General features: G+C 49.6%; 2 protein-coding genes across 7 annotated transcripts in view; one reads left to right on the top strand and one right to left on the bottom strand.

Moving 5' to 3' along the window:
- Nucleotides 1–918: 918 nt before the first annotated feature.
- On the bottom strand, nt 919–7393 carry SLC25A51 (solute carrier family 25 member 51). 5 transcript variants are annotated; one of them, XM_075079277.1, is made up of 3 exons: nt 7226–7346; nt 6689–6872; nt 919–3531 (listed from the first exon to the last, which is right to left on the bottom strand). In XM_075079277.1, exon 3 carries the CDS (start codon nt 3492–3494, stop codon nt 2619–2621), a length of 876 nt encoding a protein of 291 aa, XP_074935378.1. In that variant the 5' UTR covers nt 3495–3531; nt 6689–6872; nt 7226–7346; the 3' UTR covers nt 919–2618. The 5 variants fall into 5 exon arrangements, with proteins under 5 accessions (XP_074935378.1, XP_074935381.1, XP_074935380.1 ...); XM_075079280.1 differs by lacking the exon at nt 6689–6872 and having other exon boundaries at nt 919–3526; nt 7222–7393; XM_075079279.1 differs by lacking the exon at nt 6689–6872 and having other exon boundaries at nt 7226–7392.
- Nucleotides 7394–7512: 119 nt separating this feature from the next.
- FBXO10 (F-box protein 10) overlaps nt 7513–12949 on the top strand; it is a 32426-nt gene continuing 26989 nt past the window's right edge. For both annotated transcript variants that reach the window (XM_075078760.1, XM_075078761.1), the window contains exons 1-2: nt 7513–7591; nt 10997–11587. In XM_075078760.1, the coding sequence (XP_074934861.1) occupies nt 11003–11587 (585 nt within the window). In that variant the 5' untranslated portion in view covers nt 7513–7591; nt 10997–11002. The remainder of the gene's footprint in view (nt 7592–10996; nt 11588–12949) is intronic.

Raw genomic sequence — 12949 nt, forward strand, 5'->3', positions numbered from 1 at the left:
CGGTCGAACCTCACTGTGAGTCCCAGCTGCATGTTTTTAAAGAAAGCCGCAACTAAAGCCTGGCCTCCCTAGCTATTCAGGCAATGTCCTGGTTAGGTTCCCCTTGCATCTGTAGCAAGACAGCGATGAGGCAAGGCAACAAAAGACTGAGGCTCCCACACCTGACCTGTCCCACAGAAAAGGGTGCTAACCCACCAGGGAAGATAAAAGTGGCCTTGGCAGTGGTTCTCTAATACACCTTCTCCTTCACACTGCCTGCAGTAACCCTGCCCTGCACAGATGACAATACATAGAAAGACTGCTAGCTAGGGTTAGTTTGAAGATCTACTCTTTCCTAATCCTTTCCAAGCATCACCTGTATTCTTAAATTGCAACTATATTAAGTAAGTCTGGAGTTGAGGCAGCCAGGTTACAGGCAGTTTGTTAAGGCTGGAAAAAATCTTGAAACTCACCCAGAGTTGTTTACATGTTAGTTGAAGCATCACAGCTCCTTCTGTGCTCTCTTCCCAGACTGGCAACACATCCTGTTCAGTAAACTACATATTCCATCTCACAGTAACTTGTGTGCCAAAACTCACTGGACTCCTCTCTTCACTGACTCTAAGTATCTGTCCTGTTAACACAAAGAACATCTGTAATTTGTTACACGTAGATTTCCTTTGATGCTGTTGTAAAACAAACAAATGGTGGTTATAAAGCAAAGCAGATACTTGAGCTTAATTCTGTCATGATAGAGCTGCAGTGCACTGCATCTAACACTGCCATGTAAGCAGACAGCAACAGACCAGGACTGCACTTTTGTCTTTTTGCCACAGTAATGCTAATCACTAATTAGTGGTGGACTTATGTTAAACTCTTACCTCAATGCTTCCAGCTTTCCCAACATTAGAGAAGTATATAGGATCTTCCACAGAGAAACAGGATGCAAATTTTTTTTATTCCATCAAGGAGTGATTACAAAAAACAGTACACCGGTAACAATTAGATTCTGCCAGTAACAAACATTCAGTAAACATTTTATTTAAATGCAGAGAATCACAACATTTGGATACAAGAATTCTCACCTGTGCCTGGCCATTTCTGACTGCGAAGCTAGGGACCATGTTATGATTATAACACGCTGATTAGAATCAGTATTTGAGGACAGTTTAGCAAACAGAAAAGTTGAATAGTAAAAAAGTAAAACTTATGAAAAGACCAATCCAGACCAGTTTCTGAAAGATTTCCTGCCCCTTTCATTCAAAATATATATAGTTTCATAAAGTCCCCGAGGGAACCAAATGCTTTTTGTTAAGACCCTCACCTGGTTTATGGTCACACTTGCTCTTCTGTCCCTTTCTCTAAGGCCTGAAGTCATATCTCTCAACTCCCAGGCCTGTAAGACACACAATACTTCATTTTTCTGTAAGTCTTTTCAGTACTCACCTACATCTCCAAATGCTGCACCTTTCCCACCTAGCTGCTTCTAAGGTCATCTTTGGCCATTGTCTCTGCTACACTTAGAAGCATCCACTGAAGTGGGTAATACCCAGAAACATCACCTTGTCACTGCTGTTGTACAACTCTGTCTTACAGCACTGTTAAGAGTACATATCAAGTTGGCAGAACTCCACGTTTCAGGTAAAAATATCTTGTTGTGATCCATTATTCCACAGCCCAAATGAAACAGAAATAATTTACAATAGACAAGACACCTTAGTACAACAGAGCTATATTTGTGAACAACTTTCACAACCGTGGGAAGCTGAACTGTTTCATCAGCATTACAGAAAGGGCCATCTTCTTTCTGGCTCTAGAGCAGTAAGCAACAGAAAAAGCAGCAAGGCAAAAAAAAAAAAGCAGAACAAACTCCATGTTCACAAGTAGAAGGTTTTTTCAGAAGGAAGGACACTTTAAAGCTTTAGTAAACTCGCTGTTTCATTCCTTCCACTTTTCCCTTTTTCACATGAAGGCACACGTGTACATATACACACAGAGATCCCACTCTGAACTGAAGTCAGCTTCCACTGAAGTTAAACACTCAATATGCACTTTTATGCCGCTGAACAAAACGTTCATCTTAAAGCCAAGCTGGCAGAGAGTTTGCGAGGCTTAGTTTAAGCTTGAAGTCCTAAACTGTAGTCATCCCCACCTGCATCTGTCCGTTTAGCTTTCAACAATAAGGAGTACTTAGGACCCTAAAATGTTTGAAAATGCAGTTCTTAAATCAAGACTTCTGAAGTTTATCAGGCAAGGGAATCAATTTTCATCAGCCCCTCCTTGATTTTCAAGTTCTACAATGTAGACAGTGGAGCACATTCCATCACGGAGCATTAGGAAATGTTGGGAGTGATACAGAAGAAGCTGCTGGGCTGATACAAGGGTTTTTTTCCCCCCCTTTACACCTTGTATTTGTTTAGTAGCTCCATTATGGGCAAGCTCACCTGCCAGGAAATAAATACTTTAAAAAGTTCACCTCAGTTGCACCAAGGTTTAGAAGCATCACCATTCACTCCATAAATATTGAAGACCAAGACTAATTACCTTTGACACTATGCAGGCACTGTTCCCTGCGATTAAGTAACATCCTATATGCCAATACCCAAATGACCAGAAGAGCCAATGGAAGATAGTGGTTTTCACAACAGCTTTAGCAAGAATTCATAGGTTGCATTGATTATGCCCCAGGACAGGAGAGAACGATGGTAATTCAGATGGGCTCCTCTGAAAAGGTGGATCAGTTTTCTATCACGTTCTATCCAGATCTTCACAAAGACTTTTGAGAAGGACTGAAATTCACCACCAATCTGAGCTTGCATGCGAGTTTTTACAACATTCACTGGGAAAAACAAGAATCCCAGCATGGCACCCAACAGCCCTCCACAGATAAAGTCATTGACCAAATGAGTGCTGGAAGAAGTTGCTTCAGGCAGACACTGTTTGATAGGTCCCCGCAGACCAAAGAAGAGTGCATTACTGGGTCCGTTTCGGAGCAGAATAGGCACCAAACCCCGATAATATTCTCTCATCCCATAGACTTTTAGTACCTTGAAAGCCTGGTAAGTGTTTGTAAATTTATCATGGTGTTTGTAGTCCTGAAGCAAAGTCTGAACTCGCTCAAAAGGTGTAAGAACAGCTTCTGTGGTCCCTGCAAGCACTGCTGCCATGCTGCGAGTGAGGAGTTCAGGAGCACTCATGTGGCTAAGGAGCAGGGAGGAGAAATCTTCATACAAGCCAAACATCAGAGCCAGTGTTGTTGTTTTCTGCATTAACGGAGGAAGGATGCCACGATAGAGGTTTCGAATTCCATCCTTCTGCAGCTGATGTACTGCATCTTTTGTTTTCAGACCATACAACTGCTGTCGAAAGAGGACCTTCTGGATGGGAAAAGTGACTGCTATGTTTGTGAAGGCCGCACAGTAGCCACAAATATAGTGTTTACCAGAGGTAGCTGATACATCATTGCTTAGATATTCCTTTGACTTCTTTGGGGCAGAATCTTCTGAATCCATCATACTGTTTTTCTTGCTGTAGTATCTCAGTTCGCCTTCCCTATGTTCAAAAAGAAGAGAACAAACATGAGCAGAGCTGCAGTTGACCCTGCAGCTTTTTTTCACACCAGTGGATCATTCAAAAAGCACCTGGTATCTTACATTCAAGGAAAGCCTATAAAATTTGAAGGAGAAAAGCAACAAATGCCAAATGTGACAAACATTGCACTGTTTTCTACTCAAGTCTCAGAGACCTGAAAAAGCAGCAGTTTTTCATTTTTGTAGACTTTCAAATTAAAATAGAAATAAACTGGGAAGGAAATTGAGACATGATCGCCTCAAGTACTACATTACAGCTGACAAGAGGAAGTTTACACAGTAGATTTCCCCATCTGTACCAAAGAATTAAAACAGTGAAAGGTCTACTCTTGCACTAATAAAATACACATCACCAGGACAGTGGTGGTGGGGACAGAAAAGAGTCCAAATAAATAAATAAAATACATGTGGCAGCACTACAAATTCTGACCATTCCACTCTGCCTTTCCCTGTGGCAGAAAACAACAGACAATTTAAATAACAATTTGTTGTGGTTTAAGCCAGCCAGCAATTAAGCATCACACAGCCATTCACTCACTTTCCCCCCTCCCCTAGTGGGATGGCAGGGAGAATCAGAGGGGTAAAAATGAGAAAGAAACTCATAGGCTGAGATAAACCCAGTTTAATAGCTAAAAAGATGTTTAAAAAAATCTGTAAGGGAAAAAAAAAAAAAAAACAACAAAGAGAAAAATAAAACACAACAAAAGCAAGTGATGCAAATGAAAACAACTGCTCAGCATCAACCGACGCCCAGACAGTCTCTGAAGAGCCCTACCACCAACCTTCCCCCTCACCCCTACATTTTATTGCTGAGCATGACACCGTATGGCATGGTATATCCCTTGGGTCAGCTGTTCCAGCTGTGTTCCCTCCCCACTCCATGTGTACTCCCAGCCCGACTCTGTGCAAGCACTGCTCAGCAGGAAAAGCAACATTCCTGTGTTATCAACACTGTTTCCATCACAAATCCACAACATAGCCCCACACAAGCCACTACGAGGAAAACTAACTCTATCCCAGACCAAGCTAGTGCACAGTTGTAATCACAGGCCTGAACTGATCTGCAAGAACACTTCCAGAAGTTTTCAAAACTGTGTTACAAGTTCTAGTTAATTAACCTTCAGGCTCATCTGCTGAGAAAGACAGCATTTTGAACCCACACTTGATTTCCATGTTCTGGCAAGAAGTTTAAGACCTTGAGCTTGGCTAGATCTGAGGTCCTGAAAGACACATTAACAGAGGCAGTTCTACCAAATAAAGGAGAGAAGTACTGAAGTCATCATCACCAGGCAACACTTGTTCATCATATAAAATGGGATCACTTCCTCCACAATTGTAAAAAGCTGTTTTTGCAGCTGATCCGAATCCTAACTTCCATTACAGCACAGCTTGACTGAAGTCAGTAGCAATGAAGCAAGGCTGGTGGTGGTTGGTGAACCTCAGATACGCCCTGCCAGCAACATGTATGAGATTTCCAGTATTTCAAAAGGGCATTTGGGGCTAATAGGCCTTCATGGCATGAGGTACTGTCTCTCCAGACTTATGTCAAGGATGCATGCCAGAGACTATACAGAACAAGTTGGATTGCTCAAAGCAGCCTGACAGATTATTTTGATGAAGTACACAATTTACTTTTAAAACAAAACATGTATGTCCCTAGATTGGCTTTTCCTCTACGGTTACATGCTATTTAATCCTTTAGGGTCTGGCAAGTGAAAATACCATCAAAATAATTTACAAAGATGAAGCATTTCTGTCAATACAGAAGTAACATCAGAGATAGAGATTCACATTAGATGGCTTATACACCACTTTATATATGCACAAGTTCTGAGTATTACTCACGTTACTCTAGTTCTTTACACATTAGACTAAAGACAGACACATCTGTGGATATGCTGCTCTTGGACAGGGGACAGTAGGTCATGCTAATTCAACTAAGAGTGTTGAAGAGTCTCACCAGAGACAACACTGTTAAGGAGAGGATTCAAAAGGCCTTTGACAACCAGTCATTTATATGGGTGGCAGCTGTCTGTGGCCAAAACATATTTTTCCCCCCAAAAGAAACTCATAAAAAAAATTAATTTAAAAAGAGACCTTTAGTTTCAGAAGCTACATGCTCCTTTTGGCATAACCACTGGATCTGTTCAGTAGGGAGACACTGAAGACTGCAGTGATCCTCACGTAAGGAAGTTGTCACGCTTCTGAGCTGGGAACTTGCAAGAACCAGGTGCAGCAAGTCCTCCCAGAAGTGTTTGTAACAGAACTTACTGCTTTCACACATAATTTGTAAGGCCTGTGCCACCTACAATTACTGGAGCATGGCAGCCACTTTGTCAGAATTTAAGAAAAAGAAACAGTTCTCAAAAGAGAGCAGAAGTGTTGGATCAACAGCACTGCCTATACATACAAACCCCTGAAGTCACTGCAACATCCCATTTATACATGGAAGTTCCCCTAAATGCAGGAGCCTATTTCCAAGGGTTCTGAGCAAGGGGGCACACACGATCCTTTTTGACATCACATTCCCTGATCCAAGGTCTGTCAGGCACCTGCCACTGTCACCATCTTGTGGTATGCATACCTAGTGCTTCTACAGAAAGATTTCAACCCATTTGTCTGCCTAAACAACCGTAGACTTCAAAACACTGACACATGACCCACTAGGTCTGAAAAGCACAAGGGAAAGAATAAAGGAAAGGTCGACTGTTATCTGAAATGTCATTATATCACTGTATTTGTAATACTGATAAGAGATAGCAGCATGTCCCATTATCCTGACTGCTGTGGAAGAAATGTGCTACCTAGGAAGTTCTCCTTGCCCAATCATGGTTTAGGATTACTCTGAAAACAGACCGCTCATTCAACCAGTAGAACAGAGTAATACTAAAAACTCACTCTCTTGTCATCAACTATGAGGAACATTCGCCCTAAACAATTCATCAAATCCTGAAGATGTGCCGCTGTGTCAGCTGAGACAGAAGGTTTATGGATGTGTTCATTTGTTTCTGCAGCCGATCACCTATCACTACAACACACACTAGACTGCCAGCTCGGGTCCCGCCAGCCACCGCCAGCCCACAGGAAGCGCGGAGGGCTTCCCGAAGCACGCCACGCACTTCAGGCTCACTGCATTCTCGGTGCAGGCCTTCCCGCGGTACAGCTGCCCGATCAAACCCGCCACTCTGGTGCCGCTGAGGAGGCCTCAGTGCTCCCGAGGGCGCCGCCAGGGCCGCCCGGCCGCGCTGTGCCGAGGGCACTCGGGAGCGATGGCAGCTCCTCCGGGACACTGCACCAGCCGACCTGCAAGCAAACGGGCGACCGCCGGTCAGCGAACGGGAAGGCAGCGGCCGCGCCGGGGCGGCAGGGGACGAGATACGCCGCTCCCGCGCGGGCCGCCAGCAGCACCGCTCCCCACCCCCCACCGGTGCCAGGGCCGGGGGCGCTGCCCCGCTCACCGGCGGCCCTCGGCCCCGGCTGGTCGAGCTGGCGCTCAAGGTCAGGTGCGCAGCGGGGCGCGGGGGCGGCGGCTGCGACCCGCTCCCGGAGAAACCGCGCTCTCCTAGCCCCGCCCCGGCGCGCTTGCGGCTCCGGGCCGAGCCGCGCCGAGCCCCGCCGAACCGGGTCACGGGCGAGGGCCACGCCTCGGGACGCACCTGCGACCATTGCCATGGCGATGGCGGGGCGGAAGCGGAGGGGACGGGAGCCTCCACCGGCGAATCGGCCCCGCAGCCCCCGCCGTGCGCGCGCCGGCGTGTGACGCACAGGCGCGCTGCCTGACGCAGAGGGAAGCAGCAGGATAAAGACGAAACGACCCACTGCACCCCACCCTTTGCGTGACCAAGGATAAGGGCGGTGACGGCACCGCCCCTCCCCGCCTCAGCCAATCAGACAGCGGCGCGGGGCACACGGGAGGTGGGGTGGGGCGGGGCGGGGCGGAACGGTGCTCCTCCCCCTGTCCCCGCCCGCACCTCCGCCCCCCAGCGGAGCGCGCGGTCCCGGCGGGGCGGGTCAGAGCGGAGGTGAGCGGCGGGACAGGGGGCGGTGGGACCGGGGACGGCGGCCTGCCGGCGAGGGGGGGCCAAGCGGCGGCGGCGCGGGCCCTGCCGCGGGATGAGGAGCCGCCTCCCTTCTTCCCTCGCTCCCTCCCTCCCTCGCGCCGGGAAGAGCCGCAGGGTTTCGTTTGTCTCCGGGCGAAGCATGGCAGGGCAGGGGGCGGTGGGAGCTCCCCCGCGCTGCGGGAGCCCCAGAGCTCCCGGGGAGAGAGCGAGGGGAAAACCGCCGTGCGCGGCGGGGAGGTGTCTGGCAGCGGCTCCGCACAACTTCTATCCCGGCTTCTCCTCTCTCCGGCTTCCCAGTACCGCTCCGGCGCTGTGCCGACCTCTCGGCCCCGGCTGCAGGGACGCGGGAAGCGGCTTTGGCATCAGACGCCGCGTTCCGAAAGGGTGGAACTGAGTAGAGGGGACCGCAGGCGTTCTTCCACGGCAGAACGTCGTCAGGAGGACGGCTGGCTGATGCCAGGCTGCTTCGGGGGCTGCGCCCGGTCGGCTCTGGGGACTTGGGTGCTCGGTCCCCGGCGGCCGCGAGGCTGCTGCGAAGCCGTCAGCGAGGCCTCCTCGGTGTCCTTTGAGAAAGGCGGCACCCTATTCTCCTGGCTGGGCTTGGTGCCAGCGTCGCCTCTCACGGGGGAGACGCTGGAAGACACAAAGCACTGCCGGAGTGCATAGTTTTATTGTTTTGTGTGGCATTTGATTGATTTTAGTGGTTTTGTAGTAAATAATAATGGCCCATTTTTATTTTAGTATTTGTTATACTACCATGAAGTTTCATGATAAAGCTCACTACAATTTAACCTGTAAAGATGAGCCTCCAAAAGGGAGAGAAATGGCAAAGAGAAAATGCTGAGCTGTTTGCCTGCTTGAAACGGTGTGAGATTAAGTCTTCCCCCCAAGTTCTTAAAACTCTTCCAGTGTCAGTGTCTGGTTTCCATGACATCACGATGCCCGAGCTGGGGATGTCATGCCAGGGCAGAGGCTCAGGGCTGTGAGGGACATGGCACTGCTGTCATGAGACCTTCCCAGCAGACTGCATGGGGGGCTGCTGCAGGAGTGTGGCAGCAAATATGTATTTCTTGCAGTAAAATGAAAGTGGGGTATTCCCCACTGGGTACCCAGGCATTGCGTAGGACCCTAGCATGAATTGAAACTTTCTTCAGCAGATTCCCTTGTGATAGTTGCAGGATAGCTGACAGTCAAGATGTCTGCAAGGAGAAGCAAAATTCCCTGCGTTTGGTCAAAGAGTATCGTTCAGAGCACTAAATGCTTGCCTGCAATGCCAGCATGCATCAGTGAGAGAAGGGAGCGTGGCTCCTGATCACTTTTAACAGCATCATATGCGAGATGAACTCTGGAGTTAGAGGGTAGCCACAGTCCCCGTTTGAGCATGTTTCCCAGCATGTGAGTGGGCATGGTCTGGCAGTGGTGGGGATAGGCAGGGGCAAAGCCAGAACTGCCTGGTGCAGAGTCAGAGACACTCCTGCCAGCAAAGGCTGTCCTGCGTGCTAGCTGACCTGAAGTGACCCCATAGATGTGCATGCTTTCTTGTGGTGTTTGTAGAGTTCCTACCACACCGGAGCACTGATTTCTGTCTACTGCATGCTGGATAATGTGCATGAAGTGGGCTGCTTCAGAGGGAGTGCTGATGGATGGTGGAGCTCCCCATTTTGCACTATTGGTTTTTCTGGTCACTGATAGTAACGTTTCTACTCTGGAATACCAAGTGGTAAACTTTGTGACATATGTCCCCTGTTAGTGAAGCTGCTTATCCAGTGCTTTCTGGAGACCGGTGGAAGGTTGCTGAGCACATGGGGCATCAGGAGGCTTGCCCGCTCTTGCATTCACCAGGCCAGGGGCCAGCGTGGGAAGCAAGGTCTGAAGTCCTGTAATCAGGAGGGGCATCATGCCATTGAGCGCCACTTTTTCTTAGGGCAGGACATAGGGAATGATGCTGGGCAGGTGGTGGCACAAGCCAGAGCAAAGGGGCATGGTCTTGCATGCCCTCAGCAGCAGTGGCCTTGTGCCAGGGTGGTATCAGGTGTCTGGGATCCATTATAAGCCATGCCCACTTTGCTGGTGGTGCATGAATGCTTTGTTCTTCTCAATCCCTCTTCTGCTTGAAGAGTCAAGCTGGTGTCCCCGGGTGCTGGGCTGCAGGAACTCAGCCTCTGGAGAAAGTTTCACATCTTTCCTAACAAGCCTTGCATCCCAAAGAGGACACCAGGCTGGGGCTGGGGACTGGCAGCCCTCTCTCCCCAGCAGCGTGGTCCTGCGATCCCCACTCTCACCAGCAGCAGCCAGGCAGTTTCCACAGGCCATGCCACCCTCTTCCACCAGCGTGACCAGCGGAACTCGTGGCGGCTCTGCATTTTGTAGCATGTGGCCCCAGCCATGCCTTTCACTCACCAGAGTTGCATGCAGACCCACGCCTGCCCTGCCTCTGCAGCCCCTTGCTCCCAGGGTGGTGCTTTGTGCCACCAGCTAGAGGCTGGAAGACAGCTTTCCTCGGGAAGCAGAGGCAGTGGCTGAGACCCTCCACTGGCCCCTCCAAAGAGGCCTGTGTGCTGCTGAGCAGTTTCCCTTGGCTCTGCTGAGAGGTGTGCTCCCCTGGGAGGCTTTGGCCTCACCTTCACCCTTCCTGGCTGACATCTGTGATTTGTCCAGAGCTGCACTGCAGTCTGCCATGCTGGCAGCATGTTTCCACTGCTGCACTCGCTGCACGCAGCTGCCCACTCTTTGTGTCTTTCTGAGTGCGGGGGGCATCCTGCTGGGGCCAGGAGGGCAGGGCCATTGGCTCCCCCGTTGCTGCCACCTTCCCCAGCAGTCTTGGTGCAGCACTTAGCGCTGGAGGGAAGCATCTCACCTGCTGCAGGCCAGCCATCTGCTGAGGACCAATAGAGTGTGGCGGGGGAGAAGCCATGGCAGGGGACACAAGAATGCCATGGCTTGCCGGGGGCAGGTGGATGTGCTTGTTCATGTGCAGTCTTTGATTCCCAAGGTTAAGCAGTGAAGTTTTAACCACCGCAAAAAAGCAGAGACCTCAGAACAGCTTGTCTGGGCATTTCTGGCCTGTGAGTGGGGCTAGCAGGAGAAGGAGGGAAGAATGGGGGCCTGCAGGCAATGGTGGAGGGAGCATGCCGTAGGATGAGTGCTGAACCCAGCTTGGACAGAGCCCCTGTCTCTGCCTGAGGCATGCCAGCCTGCTGCTCTGGGCCTGCTTCTGTACAGCTCTGTCCCTGGAGAGGTATATCCAGTGGGGACCTGCATGTCCCTGTTGACACAGGTTCCTTGGCCTGGCTGAGCCTCACCTTCCCCTCTGTGCCCCACCATCTCTCAGGCTTCACTGCTGACTCTGTGTACCATCCCTTGCAGGTACTGATGGAGGTCGGCAGCCTGCCAGTGGAGCTGTGGCGGCTCATATTATCCTACCTGCACCTCCCTGACCTGGGACGCTGCAGCTTGGTCTGCAGGGCCTGGTACGAACTCATCCTCAGCCTGGACAAAACACGCTGGCGGCAGCTCTGCCTGGGCTGCCTCGAGCACAGACACCCCAACTGGCCCAACAAGCCTGGTGTGGAGCCACAGTCCTGGAGAGAGGCCTTCAAACAGCACTATCTGGCCTCCAAAACCTGGATCAAAAACACGCAGGACCTGGAATCCTCCAATTGCCTCTCCCTCTTCCGGAGGAGGAAGGGCCGGCGCCGGCTCTGCGTCGGGGCAGGGGGTGAGTTTGGCAGCCTCCGGGCCGCCTTGGCGGCCGCCAGCCCCTACGACCGCCTTGTGCTGCTGCCTGGCGTGCATGAGGAGCAGGGTGAGGTGCTGCTGAAGGTGCCCGTGGAGGTTGTGGGGCAGGGCAAGCTGGGAGATGTGGCGCTGCTGGCAAGTATCGACCAGCACTGCCCTACTGCGCGCCTCTGCAACATGGTCTTCATGCCAGCCCGCTTTACCTCGGTGCTCTACAAGGTGAGGCTCAGTGGAGTGGGAGCGGTGGGAAAGTCAAGGCCACCCATGTGTTACAACCAAGGGGTTCCCCCAGTCTGCGGGCATCTGGAGAGTGTGACCAGACGTTTGTGGGACTGTAATGCACAGAGGCTCAGAAGCTTTGTCCTCTGTATGTCTCTGCTTCATTACAGATCACCACAAATACCACACAAATTGCCACTAGCAAGTCTGCCTTTGATTAATAAAGCTAAAAGGCTATTACAAATTACTGTCAGCAATCAATGATACAGTATCAATCACTAGTATGGCAGCAATCAGAAACAACCAATATTATAGCAACAACCAATAACAGCAACAAATAAGTAGATATATACTGTTACAGCTTACTGCATACTTATTGCCAATACAACAGCAGATCGATTACTATATGGAGATATAATACCGTCCAGGTTTTGGCTGGGATAGAGTTAATTTTCTTCCTAGTAGCTGGTATAGTGCCATGTTTTGGATTTAGTATGAGAATAACTTTGATAACACACTGAAGTTCTACTTGTTGCTGCGCAGTGTTTATACTAAATTGAGGACTTTTCAGCTTCCCATGCTCTGCCAGCAAGGAGGTGCTCAAGAAGCTGGGAGGGAGCATAGCCAGGACAGCTGACAAAACTGGCCAAAGGGGTATTCCATACCATATAACATCACACTCAGTATATAAACTGGGGGGAGTTGGCTAGGGGCAGAGATTGCTGCCCAGGGACTGGCTGGGCATTGGTTGGCGGGTGGTTGCATCACTTGTTTTTCCTAAGTTTTATTTCTCTCTCTTCATTACAGTTTACTATTATATTATTTTATTTCAATTATTAAACTGTTCTTATCTCAACCTGTAAGTGTTCTCACTTTTACTCTTCAATTCTCTCCCCCATCACGCTGTGGGGTGGGGGGGTAAGCAAGTGGCTGCGTGGCACTTGGTTGCCAACTGGGGTTAAATCACAACAATCCTTTTTTTTGGTGCCCAATATGGGGCTCAAAGGGTTGAGATAATGACAGATCTGACCAGAGCATGTTGAAACAAATTTGTGATGAGAATGTATTATATTAGTTTGATAGTCACTGGTCACAATGTTGATTCATTTGCTTTCAGAGCTGTTGTGCTTGTTCTCATAGTTGTGGTTTGTAACAGCTTACTTCCTGTATGCACTCCCTGCAGTGTTGTTTATCACCTCTGGGAGTTGGATTCAAGTTATCGCTTTGCTGCACTGTGTAACACTGGCTTATGGTGTGATAAATTATTGGTAATGAGATGGTACTCAGCACTGATGTCATCCCCGTACTTCAGGAGCCATCTCTCGGAAACTAGTAATAATTACACTTCTTACCTCTTCTCCT

Source organism: Phalacrocorax aristotelis, chromosome Z (genome assembly GCF_949628215.1).
Source record: "Phalacrocorax aristotelis chromosome Z, bGulAri2.1, whole genome shotgun sequence".
NCBI classification, from domain to species: Eukaryota; Metazoa; Chordata; class Aves; order Suliformes; family Phalacrocoracidae; genus Phalacrocorax; species Phalacrocorax aristotelis.